This window comes from Octopus sinensis, linkage group LG21, assembly GCF_006345805.1.
Source record: "Octopus sinensis linkage group LG21, ASM634580v1, whole genome shotgun sequence".
Lineage (NCBI taxonomy): Eukaryota > Metazoa > Mollusca > Cephalopoda > Octopoda > Octopodidae > Octopus > Octopus sinensis.
In genome coordinates this window covers 11,310,366-11,333,708 of record NC_043017.1, presented here as the reverse complement: position 1 = coordinate 11,333,708, position 23,343 = coordinate 11,310,366, and the positions used below count along the sequence as shown (strand labels likewise).

General features: G+C 37.6%; 1 protein-coding gene across 12 annotated transcripts in view; it reads right to left on the bottom strand.

The window, feature by feature from the left end:
- Positions 1 to 17,591: 17,591 nt before the first annotated feature.
- The window catches only part of LOC115222833 (serine/threonine-protein kinase N2), a 219,596-nt gene continuing 213,844 nt past the window's right edge, over positions 17,592 to 23,343 (bottom strand). For 11 of the 12 annotated variants that reach the window (XM_036511959.1, XM_036511962.1, XM_036511960.1 and 8 more), the window contains 4 exons: positions 20,876 to 20,983; positions 20,160 to 20,240; positions 19,533 to 19,592; positions 18,328 to 18,471 (listed from right to left, as the gene is read on the bottom strand). In XM_036511959.1, the coding sequence (XP_036367852.1) occupies positions 18,328 to 18,471; positions 19,533 to 19,592; positions 20,160 to 20,240; positions 20,876 to 20,983 (393 nt within the window). Of the gene's footprint in view, positions 18,472 to 19,532; positions 19,593 to 20,159; positions 20,241 to 20,875; positions 20,984 to 23,343 lie in introns of all 12 variants that reach the window. The other variant, XM_036511958.1, reaches the window with a different exon arrangement.

Sequence of the window (23,343 nt, the reverse complement as noted above, 5' to 3'; positions counted from 1 at the left end):
TATTCCATAAGCAAAGCCAAGGGCCTTCTGCGATTCGCTCTGGATCTCAACAACAAGCTTCATTTTCCCCAAAGATTAAGGAAACACTCCAGTCTATCCCAGTATTTACTTCTTTCTTTCTCTCTCCTTCTCTCTCTCTGTAGAGATCTTTACCAAAGACTGAAGATTCACGATTTTTCTCAGAAAAGCTACAAAATGGCTTCTCATTGCCTTCTACCAATCTATTTACAATTTACTCTGCTAGTCTTCTGTTCTCATGATCTTACCCTTGAGGTGCAGGAGAAATTTATCCTTTAGGTAAGGGGACTGCTTCGTGTGACATTAATTTGTGTACACACACCAGTGGGCCTCTGTGTCACGTAGTTAGGGCCAGCCCCCTTTCATGTCCTGCATGATTTAGCTATAAGTCCATTTTCTGCTACTTGGCCAATAACTGGGGCCCTTGATAGATACTATCACCCCAGGCTAGAGTGAACCTGGGAGTAATGATGACTAAAGACTCATTCCCCAAAACCCCTGCACTCTATTGGGCCCATGTGATACATACCAGTGGCTGGCCTCCTCCTGTGTCTTGTATATTTTAGCCATCAATTATTTGACCCATAATTGGGGGCCAGAGAAAACCCAGAAGTATTGTAGTAACTCAAGATGAACTGCATACTTCTCAAAACTCCTTAACTCTGGTAGTCCTGTATGAAACATTTGTAGGGGTCAGTCCTGAATAGCTTAGCCACAGAACCCTCTTCAGTTATTTAACCCATAACTGGGGCCTTTGCTACTACCAGACCTGGGAATATAGTGGTGACTAAGGGATAACTCCAGACTCCCCTGAATTCCTGAACAATGGTGGGTCCGATTGGCACATAACTAGGAATCAGCTCTCCTCCAAGTCTGCCATTTGACCCATGACTGGCATCTTTGACAGACACCATTGTGGGCCAGAGAAAACATGGGCGTACAGGGGCAATTATGGGGTTACTCCATACTCCCCCAAATTCCTGAACAATGGTGAGCCTGTATGACACATATCTTGGAGTCACTCCTGAACTCCAAAGCTGAAACCTTGCCATTTACAACAATTTAGTTTTCTTGAGGGCACAGAGTACATTCTAGATGAATTAAGAAGGAATAAAACACTTATTCGTTGTTTTCGCTGTTGTTTTTGGCGGTTATTTTTTGTATTTCTCCAAAACAACATTGCAATCACATAACCCCACCTAGTTTTGCCACTAAGTAGAATATAAAGTTGGACTAAGAATATTTGACAAAATGACCGTTTCTCACCAGAGAGGTCAGAGAGTCAAGAAATATTTCCATAAAAAAACACCAAAAATTTCCCCAAAACAACAAACCAAAAAACAAAATTCTTCGTCAGTGTTGGGGTGGGTGAGGAACAAATCTCCATCTCCGCAAATAATTAACGCACCAATGACTGTTTGCTACAGTTTCCTGTTGCAACATACTAAGACATAATTAATTCTTCAGGAAGCTGAGATTAAATGGCTTTGGTGATATGTCTAGCAAAAGTTCTTTTGTGTTGTTGTTATTGGTTGGTTGGCCAGTTAGATGGCTGGTGTCCATGGGTGGTGGTCAGTTGCTGGTTGTTTTTGATTGGTCAAAGTGGTTTACGTTTAGTGTTTTACTTTCGAAAAATTCCTCACATGAAAGCGTTTCAATTTATTTCCTCTTGAAGTGACGTTCATGTTGATGCCAGTTCTTGTTGAGATCTGAACCGGTGACTCATTGACAAAACAGGATGTCTTCCTAGTGACGCCTTCATGTATTGATGACATCCCAAAATACCCCAAAATAGTCTAAGACAACCTGAAGAGGATTCTACCTGTTTATTTTGGTGTTCTTTTTTCTTTTTCTTGATTTTGAAAGAATCGGTCAAGTATGTTACTGATTAATGCTTGTGTGTGTGTGTATGTAATATATACCATAATAAAAAAACGTCAAAACCAAACCATGTTTTAATGTTATTCAACTGATATATATATATATCTCTCTCTATATAAACGGCAGTTTGTCTGTGCGTGTTTCTGTGTGTCTGTTTTCTCGTACCCTCACCCTGACCACGGCTTTCAACCGATTCTGATGAAACTTGACACACACATAGCCCAATGTCATAATTCAAAACTAACGCAGCGAAAATTTTGAAAAGTTCCCCCAGTTCTGAAAAAAATCGATAAATTCGACATGGGGTCGAGAATAAAAAAAAACAAACCACAGACTGTCTAGGGGACGCAACTCAACCTTTTATTACTCTCAAAAAAAAATTTACCATCATTTTTCCCCATTTTTTGCTATTTTTTGGCTATAACTCTCTAAAAATGCTTTATAGTTATTTCCCTTACAAACCTGAGCAACGCCGGGCGATACTGCTAGTATATATATATATATATACATATATACTTATATACATATACTTATATACATATGATATATACATATACATATATATATGTATATATAGGCGTAGGAGTGGCTGTGTGGTAAGTAGCTTGCTTACGAACCACATGGTTCCGGGTTGTCCCACTGCATGGCACCTTGGGCAAGTGTCTTCTAGTATAGCCTTGGGCCGACCAAAGCCTTGTGAGTGGATTTGGTAGATGGAAACTGAAAGAAGCCAGCCGTGTATATATGTGTGTGTGTGTGTGTGTGTGTGTGTGTGTGTGTGTGTGTGTGTGTGTTTGTGTCTGTGTTTGTCCCCCAACATCACTTGACAACTGATGCTGGTGTGTTTACGTCCCCATAACTTAGCAGTTTGGCAAAAGAAAGCAATAGAATAAGTACTAGGCTTACAAAGAATAAGTCCTGGGGTCGATTTGCTCGACTAAAGGTGGTGCTCCAGTATGGCCACAGTCAAATGACTGAAACAAGTAAAAGAGTAAAAAGTAAGAGTACATATATATATATATATATATGGTGTCCCTCAAAAATGTATACACACTTTAGCAGCAAATAACACAATTGATGTTTTTTCTTTCCAGATGAAACCCATTGGAATTAATGATGGCAGTCAAACTAAGCTTTGAAGAAAGGAAATTCATTCTGAAATATTACTGGAAGTGTAAAAATGCAGTTGAAGTGCAAAAGACAGTTTAGGACAGAGTTTCAAACAGATCCACCAATGCGATTTACCATCATTCGAATTAGAGATAAGCTTGCAGTCAATGGGACTGTTCAGAATGTCCACAAGAAACATCCGGGAAAATCAAGAACCTTGACTACCCCCACAAAGCAAGAAGGAGTGCTGGAAACGTATCACCAATGTCCAAGAAAATCTATGCAGCAAGCGAGTCATGAGGCAGGTATTTCGAAATCGTCTTTCCAAGGCATTTTGAAGTGTTGTCAATGGAAAAGTTACGTTCCAAGATTAATCCATGCTATTAATGATGATCCAGACCAAAGAGTGCAGTATTGTGAGTGGTACGTGGCATGATGTGTAGAAGATGCACACTTTCCAACAAAGATTGTGTGGAGTAATGAGGCCACATTCAAGTTAACCCTTTTGATACCAACCCGGCTGAAACCGCCTCTGGCTCTGTAGTACAAATGTTTTGTTTTCATAAGTTTTGAATTAAAATCTTCTACCAAACCTTAGTCAAAATTTATGTTCCTAACACCAGCTGAATGATAACTAAGTTATTTTACTAAATTCTTTGTTATATTTAAAATTAATCAAAAGAAACACAGAGCATCTCTAAATAAATACGGTAACAAAAGGGTTAAACGGTTCAATTAACTTTTGGTCATCTCTCATCTTTCAGACAACTAATATCCGAGCAAATACCGTTAAGTTGATTCCTACATCTTAGTCCCACTAGCAGTGAGGATTTGATAATTTATGTATGTATTCATGCTTAACATTTTTTTTTAAATAAGATCAGTTGTTTAATGTTCGTGAGTTTTGCTTTTGTTGTAATACTGAAGCCAGCCCAATCTCACACTATGATTGAGACAGCAACAGCATCAACTCTGATGATAGTGACATCCACAATGCAACAATCATACTATCACACAATAACAGTGAGGGCGCGTGGCTTAGTGGTTAGGGCATTCGGCTCATGATCGTAAGGTTGTGAGTTCGATTCCCGGCGACGCGTTGTGTCCTTGAGCAAGACACTTTATTTCACGTTGCTCCAGTCCACTCAGCTGGCAAAAATGAGTTGTACTTGTATTTCAAAGGGTCAGCCTTGTCACTCTCTGTGTCACGCTGATTATCCCTGAGAACTACGTTAAGGGTACACGTGTCTGTGGAGTGCTCAGCCACTTGCACGTTAATTTCACGAGAAAGCTGTTCCGTTGATCGTATCAGCTGGGACCCTCGTCGTCGTAACCGGCGGAGTCTTTTTTTTTTACACAATAACATAAATAGGTCGTGTGTCATTTTAGCAACTGCAAGCTCCTAACCCAACACTCACATTCCATTTTAATGACAGCATGTTTGACAGGGGTTCATGAGGGCAGATCTCTGTATATTCTTGTGCTTGTTCCATTGCCAGGGGCAAGTTTTGATATCCAGCTACATAACACATTGCTTTATATTTCTTACATTTTGTTGTGTCAGAGCTATGCCGTCGGGAACTTCGGTTCCTGGTAGGGCCACCCAAGGCAGATTGGTCTAACATCGAGTGGTCTGACACCGAGGGCCACAACCCGGCAGACAGGGCTCTGGTGAAAATCCTCAGAGTGTCTGTTTCGGCAACTGGCAGCTCCTCGGTCATTCTGTCCCTGCACCTGCAGACAATCTGCGGCAAACAGGATGTCTCTACATGCGGGATTGTTGGGGACCACTTGTGAAATTCATATTCCCACGAAACTTCTTCCACTGCCATGGTTCGAGATGCTTCAAGGGTGGTAGAAGAAGCCGACTCAACACGCCCAGGGTGAATGTCGCCACAAGTACAAGTAAGTAAGTTAGTCCTCTGTAAATAGTTTGTAATTCCAGCCAGCAGTGACCGGCCAGGACTTGCGCAGCATAAATAAACCATGTGCAAATGGTCACAAGGTGTTTTTAACTCATTCACATACAACCTCTGTGAACACATGACAAGCGACACCAGTGAGGCACAGGGAGAGCCACGGCTGGTGTTGACCCTGCAGCACCCAGACCCTTCAGCTTCCAGATCCCTGCAAGCCTCTCATCCAAGCAAAGTGACCGAGCATCAGTTAAAGTGACCTCCAGATACAATCGGGACCACATCTTGGAAGCAAAAGCCAACCCGGAATGACGACATCATTGTTGCTATTTGCTGTAATGCTTATTACAAAAGACCAAATCTACGCTGCTTCTTTAACTGGCGGCGAGAGTTGAGATGGTTAAAGAGATGGAAGGAGTGGACGGGGTGGGGAGAGGAGGGGGAGGTGACAGTCGTGGGGGAGGGGGAGCAATGGGAGATTTGTGGATATGATGGAGGGGGAGGAGGTGATGGTGATAGCGAGCTGATAAGCTGTTTGGTCACTGATTCTCAGACCATATCGTATTGCATCCATTTAATGTTGAACACGCAAAACTAACCTACAGCATCACACACACACACATATATATACACATACACGCACACACACATTTTACAGAGATATCAATCTGCTCCTTTTTATCTGACATCAGTAAAATAACAAGTGTGTTGCCACAACAGATTTAATCAATTCTCTCAGTCAGTTCTGTAAAAGCTTTAAATATAAAGAAAACTTCTCACATGAAACGCTTTTACCGCAAAAACACATTTCAATGGAGGAGAAACAAAATCGCTTTCAGCAAACACATGAGAACTGCATTCACACACACACACACACTCCCATGCGTACAAATACATACACACACACACACACTATCATGCATACAAATACATACATACACACACGCACACACACTCTCATGCATACAAATACATACACACACGCACACACACTCATGCATACAAATACATACATACACACACACACTCCCATGCATACAAATACATACACACACACACCCACACTCTCATGCATATAAATACATACAGATATATACACACACACACAGACACTCACACACACACTCATACACACACTCCCATGCATACAAATACAAACATATACACACACACACACACTCATACACACACTCCCATGCATACAAATACAAACATATACACACACACATACTCTCATACACACACACACACACTCCCATGCATACAAATACATACATATATATACACACACACAGACACTCTCATACACACACACACAAAGAAAAGTCACAAGTCCAAAAACGGTAACTTATTGAATGGCATTTCCCCATTAAATTTTCATTCAAATAATAATAAAGCATTCTTGCAGAAGACAATTTATTCTATATAAATTTTTATACTTATCAACGTAATTGTTTCTTTATTTTCTGCTATCTCAGGAGGGTCATTGCGCCGATCCAAAAAACAAAATTTCTTTATTTTATCGTATTTTAAAAGCCTTTTTATGTCTCTACTTACAAAATAATATAAAAACATTTTAAGGCGAACAGAGCAGAGCAGGGGGGTTGGAGACTAAAAAGAGCCCAAAGGGAGGTAAAAAGGTGCTGTGTTATATGATAATGTGATGGCATAGGGGTGGGCAGAGGGCATTAAATTTATTTTGTTTTCCCCTCTTTTTGTCTTTACAGAAAAAAGTCCCCATAAAGCTAAAAAGAATCAAAAGATTTCATTGTTTATTTGGCTTCACTATTTCTCTTTTCACATATACTTTCCTATCCATTTTTGTAGGTTAGAGAGTCTTTTTTTTTTTAAATCCTCAGTATCAAACTTGTTTATCTCTTAAGGTATCCATTTTCGTTTTTCTTTTTTTTCATTTTTAAGTGGAAATGTGAAAAAGAGAAAATGCCTGACAAATTTTCTTTCCAACTTTACAACAAGAACTTTCTGTTGATTGTTATAGCTGCATGGATAAGAAGCTTGATTTCCGACCACATGGTTTTGGGTTCAGTTCCACTGTGCAGAATTTTAGTCATGTGTTTTCTGCTATATATTTCTTTACTGCCCACAAGGGGCTAAACATAGAGGGGACAAACAGATTAAGTTGATTACATCGACCCCAGTGTGAAACTGGTACTTTATTTATCGACCCCGAAAGGATGAAAGGCAAAGTCGACCTCGGCGGAATTTGAACTCACAACGCAGCAGCGGGCGAAATACTGTGTTTTCTGCTATAGCCCCGGGCTAACCAGCAGCTTGTGGGTGAAATTTGTAGAAGGAAACTATATGGAAGCTTGCTGGAAAACCTAGTGGTTTGGGTGTGGCACTCATGGTTGTAAAATTAGGGTTTCAGTTCCCAGACCAGCAGTGTATTGTCTTCTTGAGCAAAACACTTCATTTCACATTACTCAAACCCACTCAGTTGTGAATGGATAACCCTGAGGTGGACTGGTAATTCTGTTCTGAGAGAAGAATGTTGGTCGGTCATCCTTCCTGCTCAGCAAGTCAGATGACATCATTTGAAAACTGCAGCAACGTGAGGAAACGCATTGTGATCAACAGTGTATAAGAACATCCGACAGTCTGGACAATACAGATATACACAGACGGACACACATGTAAAAGTAGCAGTGCAAGTTGAGGGCTACTGAGCATGTGTAGGGCATTACCCATGAACTCGTAAGAGACAAACTGTCCATAAGAACTTTTGCAGCAGACTAGCTCTCAAAGTGATCGGCAATAAAAGGGTCTTCTGGTTAGGTGGCAAATGTGACCCAGGCTCAAATGGCGAAACATACTCTCCCTCATGTTGTCCATGGCTGACACAGAATAGATAACTCAACACGTTCTCGTTTGTGTTTATTTTTCACATACAGCTTAACGAAAACTATACATGTCTCTTAATAACACTGCTGTAGCAGGGCAAGACCTGGACAACCTATTGCAGGTATATCCAATGTCTTGAGCAAATCCATCAGCATTACTTCATCATCATCATCATCATCATCATTTAACGTCCGTTTTCTGTGCTAGCATGGGTTGGACGGTTCAACTGGGATCTGGGAAGCCAGAAGGCTGCTCCAGGCTCCAGTCTGATCTGGCAGTGTTTCTACAGCTGGATGCCCTTCCTAACGCCAACCACTCCGTGAGTGTAGTGGGTGCTTTTTACGTGCCACCTGCATAGGTGCCAGATGAGGCTGGCAACGGCCATGATCGGATGGTGCTTTTTACGTGCTACCGGCACGGGGGCCAGACGAGGCTGGCAACGGCCACAATCGGATGAAGAAATCATGGTAATTTCATCTGCCTGATACAAGATTCCTGCAGCCGGCAAAAATGATGAGTATTGAGCCCGTAATTATGAAACACCAACTTCGATGTTCTGGTCATCATGTCTGTTTAAAGGACATCTGCATGCCAAAACAGGTGTTGTAAGGTGAGCTGGAGTAAGGAAAACATTCCCCTACAAACCACACAACCATTTCAAGTGGCTTTCAACCAGGGTTCTGCCAGTACAGTCCAGGGGTTCCGCAAGAAGTTACAAAACTGCTTAACTCGGCAGTAATTTTTAATTCTCCTGTGCAGATATGTGAGCATAAGACAATTAAATTATTGCACAGGGGTTCCTCGAGCCAGAGGAATGTTTCCTTGGGGTTCCGCTCCAGCAAAAAGTTTGAAAAGCACTGATCTAAAGGAAACACTTAAAAAGATTAATAACAATATTAACACCTGGGAAGATCTTGCATCAGATTGGGAGCGATGGAGGAATCTTCAAATAACCATTGAAGCTGTTAGTTATGGTTAAATATCCAACATGACTCCCATCTCTTTAATATGAATCTCCGAGATTCAATTTTTTCTGCTATATTTCTTTTTTAAGTTCCTTGTATTATGGTTTCTTCCCTTCCTACACTGAAGAGTACGTTGATATTTAATTTAATTCAATCATGAATTTATGTTATTATTATATCTCTGTACGAAGCGATCGTCTGCAAGGATTAATACTTCTTATAAATTCTAACAACTTGTCTCCTCCATTTTAAATAAAATTTATGGGATTTATGGAACTTCTTTCCATAACTTCACCATACATTATATACAAGTACTACTGTCATATCTTCATAAATTTACACCTGTGAACTCCCAGCAAAGTATGAAGAATCAATATCAGAAATCTTTTTTGGAAACCTCCAATTAAAGGATGAATCCAAATTCAACCTTTATACACCTATATATATATATCCACACATTTATCCATATATAGGTGTGTATGTATGTATGTCTCTCTCTCTCTCTCTCTCTCTCTATATATATATATATATATATGGCAACAAGAAAACAAACACACTCATATATATATATATATATATATATATATACATACACACACACACAGCTTCACTCGGCTATACAGACTTTCTGAGAAATCTCTTCAGCACAAAAGTTCTAAGTGAGTCAAGTGTTAGGTTACCCAGCATGACATCATTTTCAAGTCATAAACCCTAGTGCATTTCAACAAAAACACTGGAGATTTATATTTTAGTTCAACGCAATACAAATTGCATTCAGCTAAATTGAAACCTGATAGCTACCACAGGAAGCTGGCCACTACCATTAAAGCACTTGATAGAATACACACACACACACATTTGTGTGTGTGTGTGTGTATATATATGTGCGTGTGTGTATATATATATATGTATGTACATGTATATGTGTGTGTATATATATATGTATGTACATGTGTATATATATGTGTGTGTGTATATATATTTTCATATGTGTATGTGAGCTAGCACATGTGTATATGTGTGTGTGTATATATATATGTATGTATGTACATGTATATATGTGTGTGTATATATATATATATGTATGTGCATGTATATATGTATATATTTATATATATGTATTTGTGTGTGTGTGTGTGTATGTATGTGTGTAGCTGTGTTCTATACTGAAAGTAATTTTCTTGCTACAAATAAAATATTAAAAAAAACAGTGACCGAAAGACAGTGATTTAATTAGTTGTCATTGGCAGGAAAGATAAAGGATGTGGAGAGAGAGGAAAAAAACCCCCCATCTTGTTAATGTAATATATATGCCAGACACACACAAATACACAATATATATTATGTTGGAAAGAAAGTCCTGTTGCATTTCAAGATCGGGGAAACAAATGCTTCTTTTGTCTTGATTTATCTAATTGAGATAATATCTCCCCTTGTTATTGGAAACATAATTCCATCTATTTAGCAAATAGCTGATCCCTCGAGTTTCAAATTCCTCAGGTCTTGAAGCCAAGAAACAGTGAAAATCATTTTTAACCTTTTCACAACGAGGAAACAACTTTCCCTTGACATGTTTCAACGATATGGAAGAGAAGAGAGTCAAGTGGTGCAAGGTCCACTAAAATTTTTCAAGGTGGTGTCCCAGTATGGCCACAGTCTAATAACCGAAACAAGAAAAAGATCACAGAAGCAATGACTAGTGACCGAGATCTTTGGCGATATGCTTAAGAAGAAGACCCATCAAGTCGTGTGAAATTGTAGTTGTCGCTGATGCTGGTATCACATAACTGGCACCTGTGCCAGTGGTTGATGCCCGTGAAGAGTTCCTTGCGAGTGTTGGGCCTTACAGAGGCAATGACCAATGACCAAAACCTTGGCATTATGCTTGTGAAGAAGACCCATCAAACCAAGTAAAATTGCAGTTGTGGCAGATACCAGTGTCACACAAATGGTACCCATACGGGTGGCACATAAAAGCACTCATTACACTCTAGGGGTGGTTGGCATGAGGAAGAGGATCAAGCCATAGAAAGCCATGCCAAATCAGACTGGAGTCTGGTGCAGCCTTCCAGCTTGCCTCTCTGGTCAAACCGTTCAACCCACGCCAGCATGGACAACAGACATTAAATGATTGAAAGATGTTTATTGACTTGACCGGTTTCACTTTTTTAGAAAAAGATTGTCAAAAGTAAAATGTAAAGCTTTGTATAAGCTTTGTTGTGTTAAGTACTGGTTGTCACAAAAGTATTAAAATACAGTTATACATTCTTTGATAATACTAAGAAAATGTTAAAAACAGTTTACAAGAAAGTATTCAACAAAAAGTATTATGATTTCAATAAAAATCATGTTTGTTTGGTAGTATATATATATATATATATATATATATATATATATATATATATATGTATAAATAGATGAGTGTATTTTTACCTTGTTTTAACATGTGTCGAAAGTAAAAATATGATTTACACCTGCGTTAAACTCCATTTATTTATTCATATATATATATATATATATATATATATATATATATTTATATATATACACACGCAAAAGGAGATATATTTAACAATTTACCAAAAATTGGAGAACTGACCTGTCTTTCTAACTTTTTCTGTCTTGTGTATAGTGAAACTGGTCAAGTCAATAAACGTCTTTAAAATTGCATTCTCAAATGTTTTTCATATATATTTCCACTTGTGCAGTACCTTACAACTTTACTTTGTTTTATATATATACATATGTATATTGAGAGAGGGAGAGAAATGACAGCAAAAAGAGCCAACAATGAGCGGTTTATTTGTAAATATTTTAAATTTTAAAATTTACATAATTTCACGTAAAAAGAATGTTTCGTTAAGATAATTATCTACATGCTAATTTTAATATACTAATTAGAAACAAAAATAGTTTTTACCAAATCCTTCCAAATTCTTTCATTTTCTAAATAAATTAATTGAAACGTAACTAGTGAAGTTTGTTTGGAATATATTCACAAAATAATTAAGAACTTAATACACCATTTCAAACAAATCATTTTTTGTATAAAATACAAAGTAATAAGTAGATTATGATAAAGAAAGCAACAGCATGGCCAGATTTTATCTCCTCTCTTCTCTTCCATTTTCCCTAGGTTTTCTGCCAATATTCAAAGAAAGATTATGTCCAAAATGTTATAACTTTTCACTTTTTCTATTCTTCATTCGGCATTAGCTGAGTAAGTTTTCCAACCACAATCCTCTACTCTACCAACTGAGCAATCTGTCCATCACTGCCCACCCACACAGACCTATCACTACACCCCTATTCCCCTCCACCACCACTGTATATTCAGTATATACCCTGACAAACACCACCAACATCTCTCTCACCCTTCTTCTGCAAACAGGGGTATCTTTGTACCTTTTCTACAGCAAGGCAACATATCTTTCCCTCCTTCTATTATAGCTCAGCCTTTCATCACCAGGCACAAAGCCACCTCCCTCAATACTACTCCTCTGCCCCCCCACTCCTGGTCAAGGGGACTTTATCTTGCAAGTTGCTTGGTGACCCTATCAGTGCAGGTGCCATGGTAAAGTACCCAGTATCCTCTGTAAAGTGGTTGACATTAAGAAGGGTATCCAGCCATAGAAACTATGCCAAACCAGACAACTGAAGCCTGGGTCAAGCTCTTTGGCCTTGCCAGCATGGAAAACAGGCATTATGATGATGATGATGATGTGTTATCTCAATATTCTCTGTTAAGGTTAAAGAATGTCTATTTAACCTTTTTTGTTACCATGTTACTGTTAAAATACACTTTGCTTCAAATAATTGTCAAAACAAGAATTTAGTAAAATAACCATGTCATTATAAAGATGGTGCTTGAAATGAAATTTCAACAGATGGTTTTAATTTAGATCACATTAAGATAGGAAATTTCCATCAAAGAACCACAGATGAGTCTCCAGAGAGACGGTATCAAAAGAGTTAATGAAAACCCCAGGAGTTGTAATAGAGATTAAAAAAGAAAATACACACACACAAATCATTTAAAAAACAAAATTAACAATAAATTTTATAAACTAACATAATTAAAATTTCTATAATGACACAAGTAAAGCTTGAACTGACTAACAGACATTTATGTTTCTCTACGTGTCAGATGTAATGTGTAGCAAGCTTGAGTGCCTTCTTACATGCTGTATGGAGCTGAAACCTGGACTGTCTCAAAAGCTCAAGTAGATATGTTAAATTAAGTTAAGTTAATTTTTTGGCTCAAAAAGCAAATAGCAAGGCCATGTAGGGGGACATGGAGTTATGTACAGGGTGGTGTTCATGCAAAGAGTTCAGGCCATTTCTGGTCAAGAGAGACTTTGAACCGAGCGGTCGTCGGCATCTTCACTATCTTGTACAGCAGCTTATTCCACGGATCCGCAACCCGGATGGAGAAAGCCCCTCTCCTTCGATTGAGATGAAATCGTCACAGATAGAAATTTTCGGAGTGACCCCACAGCCGACACCTGGAGCAGGAGTGAAGAACAGCTCTTTCGAGAGGTTACACTTTCCGCTTATGATGTTGTGAGCAAGAATGGGATCATCATGGTGTCGTCGTTTTTCTAGAGAATAAAGGTTGAGCATCTTCATACGACAAATGCTTGAGACCAAGAAGTATATGATGAGACAGCTGAGACAAATCTTGAATATCATTCTCTTTGTCAAGATCAGGAATGAAGAGATCCTCTGGCAAGCTGGTCTGCCTCCGATAATGGAATTCCTCATGGATAGAAATTTACGTAGGGTGGGTCACGTATACAGGATGGACAACTGCTGATTCCCCAGAAAGCTCTTTTACTCCCAACTATGCAAAGGTGGGGGAAAAAAAAACCATGTAAGACTTAGACTGAGATTCAAAGATATTGCAAAAATGGAATCTGAGAGGGAAAGGAACTGAACATGATAAACGGCAAACCTAAATGAAAGACTGACCATAATAGAGAAAGCTTCTCATGTCTTGCCAAAGCCATGAATGGTCACAGTTACAGTGACTGGCTGCAGGTGATGGTATGTTGATAAGGCGGCGAGCTGGCAGAAACGTTAGCACGCTGGGCGAAATGCTTAGTGGTATTTCGTCTGCTTTTAGGTTCTGAGTTCAAATTCCACTGAGGTCGACTTTGCCTTTCATCCTTTCGGGGTCGATAAATTAAGTACCAGTTACGCACTGGGGTCGATGTAATCGACTTAATCCGTTTGTCTGTTCATGTTTGTCTCCTCTGTGTTTAGCCCCTTGTGGGTAGTAAAGAAATGGGTATTTTGTCTGCTGTTACGTTCTGAGTTCAAATTCCGCTGAGGTCGACTTTGCCTTTCATCCTTTCGGGGTCGATAAATTAAGTACCAGTTACGCACTGGGGTCGATGTAATCGACTTAATCCATTTGTCTGTTCATGTTTGTCTCCTCTGTGTTTAGCCCCTTGTGGGTAGTAAAGAAATGGGTATCTTGTCTGCTGTTACGTTCTGAGTTCAAATTCCGCTGAGGTCGACTTTCATCCTTTCAGGGTCGATAAATTAAGTACCAGTCACGCACTGGGGTCAATATAATCGACTTAATCCGTTTGTCGTCTCTGTGTTTAGCTCCTTGTGGGTAGTAAAGAAATAGGTATGTTGATCTTGGTCTTAGCTTTAAAGTGATGGACAGTCAGAATTGTTACCATGCTGGACCAAATGCTTAGTGCTATTTTGTCCATTCTTACATTCCAACACTGTCGACAGCCCTTCATTCTTTCGGGGTTGATAAAATAAGAACCAGCTGAGCACTGGGGGTCAATGTAAAAGACTTACCCCCCTCCCCTCCACCAAAATTACTGGCCTTATGCTAAAATTTCAATCCAATATTAATTCTAGCTATTTCAATGTCATGTTGCATTGTCACCAAATCCTTGAAACAGCTGTAAAGAATTACCATGGAGTAATCTTTTTTCTCAATTATATTTTCGCATATGTAACAGTATACCTACTTTGAAAGCCTTCTTTAAATTATTTTATATTTTTCTTCTTAATCTCAATTATATTTTCATAAGTGTAACTTTTGATGTCATAAATGTTTGTCCATCTTTTACATAACGGGATGTTCTTGCCGCTTTATTTTATAGTTGATTTTTAACTGAAAAACTGCGAAGAAAATTATACATGTAAATGGTGGTGCCCCAGCATGGCCACAGCTCAAGAGCTGAAACTGGAAAACAAACATAAACAGGATAAAAAGTGAAAAATATTTTGTACCAAATTTTAACACTAAATAAATGAAGCCGGATGTAGAGGGTTTGTTGGACACAGCGTGAGACCACTGTTGTTATCGCTAGGCCGAACTCATCGTAAAGTCAATACCACCATGACTGATATCCAATCTACAGTGGAGAAGGCTAGCCACTGGATTCGGTTAAAAAGAGACGATGAGCGATGGCTAGAAGGATATTGAGTTTAACTTCATAACCAGCTGATCTAGCAAGCGGGGGCCGGTGCGCATTCTCTCCTGATGACCCCATACACTTGCTGGCTTCTGGTATACGGAGCTTTTGACTGGTAGCACTTGCATGTGCAAGTTGTTTGCAAGACATGCAACTTATACACAAGAAAATATGGTAATTCAAATTTCGAAAAATTTTACAACCAGACCAATTCCACTGAAGCTTTTTCTTCAAGTCATCACTGTAATATTAAATTTGCATAGAGAATTTAAATTTAAAATCTTTAATCTTTTACTTGTTTCTGTCATTAGACTGCGGCCATGCTGGAGCACCACCTCAATGAACTTTAGTTAAATGAATTGACCCCACTTTAAAAAAAAAAAACTTGGTACTAAATCTATCAATCTCTTATGCCAAACCACCAAGTTTGGTAACATAAATAAACCAACACCAGTTGTCAAGCTGTGATGGCAAACAAACACTGACACATGACAAGCTTCTTTCAGTTTTCATTGACCAAATCCATTCGCAAGCCTTTGGAAATCTTGGGGCTATAGTAGAAGATACTTGCTGAAGGTGCTATACATTGGGATTGAACAAGGGACCATGTAGTAAAAAGCAAAAAAAAAAGCAGAATAAATATTAGACTTAAAAACAAATAAAAAATAAGTACTGTGGTAGATTTGTTCCCCTAAACCCTTCAAGGTGGTGCCCCACCATGGCTGACACAAGTAAAAGATAAAAGATTTGACAAGAAAGAGAGAGAGAGAGAGAGAAAGAGAGAAGACTGACTTATTGAACAAGGCATACAGCAAAGAGCTGTGGAGGCGCAATGGCCCAGTGGTTAGGGCAGCGGACTCGGGGTTTCGATTCCCAGACCAGGCGTTGTGTGTGTTTATTGAGCGAAAACACCTAAAGCTCCACGAGGCCTCCGGCAGGGGGTGGTGGCGACCCCTGTTGTACTCTTTCACCACAACTTTCTCTCACTCCACTCTTACTTCCTGTTTCTGTTGTACCTGTATTTCAAGGGGCCGGCCTTGTCACTCTCTGTGTCACGCTGAATATCCCTGAGAACTACGTTAAGGGTGCACGTGTCTGTGGAGTGCTCAGCCACTTACACGTTAATTTCACAAGCAGGCTGTTCCGTTGATTCGGATCAACTGGCACCCTCATTGTCGTAACCGACGGAGTGCTTCCACAGCTAAGAGCTATACTGGATCCAAAACACTTAAAGAAATATTAACACAAAAAAAACAACAAAAAAGGCAAAAATTGTTTGTTGCTCATAATTTTTTTTAATATATATATATATTTATTCATTTTATCAATAGAACTTTGAGACAACCAAGCTCTTTTTTTCTTTTTTCTCTCTTTTTTTTTTTTTGACTTCCAAAATCAATTTTGAAATTGAAATTGAAATTAATGAGAACATTGAAATTAATGAGAACTTATAGCAGAATTTTTACATTCCATACACTTATGTATGCACGTATGTATATATATATATATACACACACACATGTATGTATACATACATACATACATACATACATATATATATATATATATATATATATATATATATATATATTTATTCATTTTTTTTAAGAAACGAAGAGAGGACTAACTAAAAATTTAAATAGGGAAGGACAAAAAAAAAAAAAGACCATATTATATATTATATTTTTCTATTGTTTCTTTTTCTTTTTTTCATATTCCAGTTTCCATTTACAACGCATAGTAAATGAAACAAGCACTTTAAAAGTCAACCACTATCATTAATATACAAAAAAGACTTGACACAAGTTTAGATTTCATGACTTATTACATAATAATAATAACAATAATAATAATAATAATAATCATCATAATAATATTGTTATTTTACATGTTCACCAAAATAGCTTTACGTTCCAATTAAACATACATGACAGTATATATATATATATATATAGTGATGCATATTGCCATTTGAATATGGCTAACCCATAAGGTTATAACTCGCTCTGAGATTTATCATTGTATATATATATATATTATATATATATATATATATATATATATTATATATATATATGAATATATACATATATATATAGAAATACATATTTATTTTCATAGACATACATCAACAACAAAACAAAAAACAAAACCAAACACATAAAAAAAAAACCCCAACCATCTCGACACAGAAATTTCCCTTCCACCCAACCCCACCCCCTGCTGACAATTTTTAAAATTTCTTTTCCCCCTTTTCTCTTTGTCCATTTTCAATTTTAGGAAAACACTTCCCTCCCACAAGAATTCAATAACCAAAGAACATCAGGTTATCATGAATTTTTCTTTCCTTTTTTTTTTTTCTCAAATTTCCTACGCTTTTTCTTTTGTTTTAATTTTTTTTATATATATATCCCTGCACCCCACCCCTTATTTTATTTATTTTTATTTTCAAAATTATTAATATTTTTTTTTCTTCTTTTTCAGTAATTTTAAAATCAGCACAAAAAATGAGTCCATAGTTAATTTAAAAAATTTTTTTTTGCATCTTTCTGCCAAAAAAAAAAAATAAAAAAAAATAAAATAAAAAAAAAATAAATGCAAGACAGAAAAGGGATTTTAGTTTTCAATATGTATGTATTGGATAATTTAACCCCCACTCCTCTCTGACTCTGAATAGATATTACATTATACAAATATACACACACACACACACACACACACATACACACTGTATTACACTTAAAAACAGAGGCATACATGCACACACAGACAAGACATATGCAACTGTAAAAAGAAAAAAAAATAGACATAACCAAATTTAGGTTGTCCCTAGAAAAATTGAGAAGCTTAAAATTCTTATGTTGAGAAGACAAGTCTTGATAGGGGCCCAGGCTGTGTGCAGGTGGGGGGAGGGGACAAAAAACACTTGCTCACAGCCAGTTGCGTAACGGTCAGAGAATTCTTTCCTTTGTTTATGTTGGATTTGTATATTTTATTTTAATTCTTTTTTTTTTTGGTAACAACTGCTTTATTATCTTTTTTTTCCCCTTATTCTGGTTGTAATTAATTTTATGTAGGGGAGAGTACATCTGAAGATGCTGGGGGTGGTGGTGGTGGTGGTGGTCATCGTCAGCACCAGTTCGCTACAAAGGAGAAGTCTTGGAAGTGTATTTGGTCTTCAGCTGAGAGCGGTCGGCTGTCCTTAGACGGCGTCAGTATAGCCTTCTCTGAAGTGAACTCCTCATCAAAGTTGCTCACGTCTTCAGGATGTTTCTAGAATTAAGAACAAAAAGAAAAAAATACTTATACAAACATAGAGGTAGAAAGACAAAGAAACACAAGCTGTCTTCATACAAGTATTTAACCCTTTCGTTACCAACCCGGCTGAAACCGGCTCTGGCTCTGAGTACAAATGTCTCATTTTCATAAGTTTTGAATATAAATCTCCCACTAAACCTTAGTCACAATTTATGTTCCTAACACTAGCTTAATGATAACTAAGTTATTTTACTAAATTCTTTGTTGTATTTAAAGTAATTGAAAGAAGCACAGAGCATCTCAAAATAAATACAGTAACGAAAGGGTTAACAGGGAATACAAAATATGGAATAAAGAAAACCTAATCAACAAAAGGAGTTGTTTTGGGTAAAGCAAGGAATATGTGAATCAAGTTCATGCATAGGATATAAGAAATCTTCGGTTGGACAGTTTAAGAGGAACTGGCGAGGCTTGGAGCTCTACCAGGTTCCACAATCTGTTTTGTGGCCTGGTTTCTATGGCTGGATGCCCTTCCTAACACCAACAAGTTTACAGAGTGTACTGGGTGCTTCTTGTTCCTAGAGATCTGTAATGCAAAGCCTGGTGCTTATTTGATCAATCTCTTTTGGCCAAACTGCTAGGTTACAATGACATAAACAAGCCAGTACCGGTTGTCAAGTGGTAGTGGGGAACAAACAGAAACACAAAGACACACACATAACAGGCTTCTTTCAGTTTCCATCTACCAAATCTACTCAAAAGGCTTTGGTAGGCCCAAGGTTTTAGTAGAAGCCACTCGCACAAGGTGCAAGGCAGTGGGACTGAACCTAGAACCATAAGGTTGGGAAGCAAAGAATACACACCTTATATATATATATATATATAAAAGAGAGGGGGAGAAAGAGGAGGAGAGAGAGATGGAGAGGAGAGAAAGGGAGAGTGGGGATACAGGGGAGGAGGAGAGGGAGAGATTTTGAAATGAAAGTAAATTGTAAAATTTTCTTTAAACTTTCATCATCATCATCATCATCATGTGAAAGAAAGAAAGACAGAAGTAAATAAATGCCAAAACTGACCACTGTAGGTGTAAACGGAGGTCTTGTTCTCTTCATGAGTAATGCATCCCAATCAATATTCTGAAAAGACATTTCATTAAATGATGTAATAACAAATAACAAACAAGAAAAGGAATACATATTTAAAAGGGTTTTGTAGTTATCACTTAATTAAAGGCCCCTTAGTGGTTAGCCCCTACCCTAGATCAGTCTTGAAACAAAATCAGCAGATATGCAATAAACAGTGTTCCACACATCTTTTTTTTTTTGTTTTCAAAGGTGAGGAGGGATTTGAGGGAGATCCGGCTGCTGTTTCTAGCAAATCGATATTTATGCATACACACACACACACACACACACATACACACAATGGGCTTCCTACTGTTTCCCAGAATCATATGCACTCACAAGGCATAGGTCAGTCTGGGGCTACTGTAGAAGATAACTGCCCACGAATTTAAACCTCTGGAAAAAAAAAAAAGTTCCAATCAAGCAAAATATAAAACAAGAAAATATTTTGAGCAAAAAGATGCCTCTACGTGGCCTCAGGATGATGGTCACTATGAATAAATTAAGTCTTGAAGTTGATGCCTTACCATAACCCAATGACCCGAACCAGTAGAAGAAAAACAACAATAAAATTCTTACCCTAAAGAAGGCTTGTTTCTTAACGTCTTCAGCATCTCTTTCACTCGAGCCGAGACGTTTGTCTGGATTTCTTCGCAGTAACTGCAACAATAGAATTTGTAGAATTAGTGATTCACAGTTAAAAAGTTACTTACATGGCACCAGCACCAGAGACATGGTTACGTCCTCAGCAAGACAACAGCTAAAGGATTCTTCCGATCCCTTTAGCCATTTTGTAACCATATTCCTCTTGAAATATGCTGCCTTTGTTGCAATCAATTTCGTACATAATGAAGAATTTCCTAAAATAATTTTGTCATTATTTAACTGGTGTTTGGAACATACAAAGGGGTGCTGAAAATAATTAAATATTAGTGCAAGGTACTTTGTCTGATTCTGACAATACTGCCAGTATTATTATTACAATTATTATTATTAAAGACAAGCACGCAGATCATTACTGTGCCAGAGAAAATGCTTGGTGGCATTTCTCTCGGGTTTCCATTTCATATTTTTGGGTTCAATAAACACCAGTTGAGCACTGGTACTTATTTTATCCTCACCTCTTCAAAATTGCTGGCCTTACACCAAAATAACAATGACAAAGAACCACCACCACTGCCAGCATCATCATCATCGTCATCCTCGGAATTTTAAAACAAGTAAAATCCGTGACCATCAAGAAAGACTTGTCAAATCTTATCAAATGAAGCATTCAATTAACAAGTGGAACCTACCCTCCTCATAATTGCTATGGATTCTGTGGACAAGAATTTGGGGTAGCGGACCTCTTCATTGACAATACTGTCAAACACTTCTTCTTCATCATCCCCAGGGAATGGAGACTGAAAGAGAAAAGGAAAAGCAGAATTTAAATGAGATGGGGACAAAAAAAAAAAAATACACATATATATATATATATATATATATATATATATATACACGCAAACACACACACATACAAAGGAAATCAAATTCAGAAACATAACAGCAAGTTCAAAAAAATGTTCACAGTTAATATTAAGTTGACACTCAAAGAAGGAAGAAAGTTATAGAATAAAAGCCATCAAGAATACTATTCGTATCGTAATTATCAAATATAACTTTTCTCTCTAAAATTTTATACTTTATTTCCCCAATACAACGCCAGCAGAAAATGTTACATACTTTTATGGTTTCTTTCATAAAAAAAATTTTAGTTAAAAATTATATTTAAATATCACATCTGTTTACATAACAAGTAGAAGACGCTAATTAATTGAAAGTGGTTGAAGTAATTAATTGGGCATTAATTGCCACTTGCTTTATTTTTAAAGTAGCAGCTAAAATCTTCAATCCAAAATGGAAAATGGTCAAGTTTACGGAACATAATAATAATAATAATTTTTTACTAATATAAAGCACAAGGCTAATAATTTTCATGTGAAAGGATCAGTCTATACGAGCAACCCCAGTACTTGACTTCTACTTTATTTTGTCAATTGCAATAGGATGGAAGTGAAGATGCATAGCCTACTCATGACTGCAAGATCATGGTCTCAATTCCTGGACCAGGTGGTGCCTTGAGGTTTTGGGCAAAACACTTCATTTTACATTGGTCCACGTCACTCAGCTGTAAACAAGCGACCCTGTGATGGAGCGGTGTCCCATTCTGGAAGGGGAGGTGATCTCAGTCAGCAGTATCCAGGGTTTGATGACGGTGACAGTGACGATGATGATGATGATGATGAAAGGGTGAAAGGCACAGTTGACTTCAGCAAGGTTTGATCTCAGAAACCTCACGAGCTTGAAGAAATATTCCAAAGCAACTTTTTTTTTTTTTAGTATTTCTTGTAGCTCTTTACATTCTGAGTTCCAATCCCACTGAAGTTATCTTTTCAGGGCCGATAAATAAAGTACCAGTCAAGTACTGCTGGCCTTGTGCCTAAATTAGACTCTAAGAACATGACAGTAATAACTAAAAAGGAAAAGACAACTGATTCATCTCTAAAATTTCTCTTGGATAATTAAAATGACTTCGTAATTCCTAAAATAAAAATAATAATAATAATAAACAAAAACAGAAAATAAAGGAAATAGATTTTAGTTTTAGACAAACACAAAATCAACAGCAATCCTGAGAACACACAGAAAGTGATTAATTCAACTGGAAAAAAAAACAAAAACTGACAAATAAAATAATTGAAAGTTATAAAGTCACAGATTAATTATGAAATTGAAATACTGAGTAGCAGTTGATTTGATCTGATGATGTGAGTGATCGTATTGATCCGATACAATAGTGTATGTTAGGCATCCAAACTATTCACAATCTTGGCTGTTGTTTTAAGAGAAGCCATCTTCTCAACCAAACATTATTTCACAAAAACGAAAAACAAAAAAAAAACAAAACAAAAAATCTTTTCTTGCAACAAATTGTTGTGTCTTGTCAGAGGTTAATCAATGGTGTCTCACAACAGTCTGTCCCCTAATAAACAATATTGTTTCTTTGTGCTGGACAGGTTGACAAATGAACTAACCATCACCCAAAAGACTTGGCTGAAAAAACTCTGGTTTCCCCATTTTCCAAAAAATATAAAATAGTAAAAGCTATAATCACACACACACACTGCAGGCTTCTGCACAGTTTCTGTCTGCTGAACTCCACTCACAAAGAAATTGTTGCAAAGTGAATTACTTAACCATACAACATGTCTGTACCCATTTCCTATAAGGAGCAGAAGTACACACAATACATGTAGATGTCTAAATGCTTATATATATATATATATATAGATAGATAAACATGTGTATGTGTGTATATATATATATATATATATCATCATCATCATTGTAATTTAACATCCACTTTCCATGGTGGTGTGGGTTGGACAGTTTGACAGGAGCTGACCAGGCAGATGACTGCACCAGACTTCCAAATATCACCCATTCTGGAGAGAGGACTGAGTACTTTTTACATGGTACGAGCACAAGTGAGGTCAGTTTTGGCAGGGTTTTTACAGCTGGATGCCCTTCCAAACACCAACCACTTTATAAGGTGGACTGGGTGCTTTTTACATGGCAGGGTCACTAGGTAACTTGCAAGACAAAGATCCTGTGAGAGGGGAAGGGGACACTAGACGAGATGATCTTGTGACAGATGATGAAAGGTTAGAGTGTGACAGAGAGACAGAAACAGGAGTCTTGCTGTAGGGGAAGTACGTGG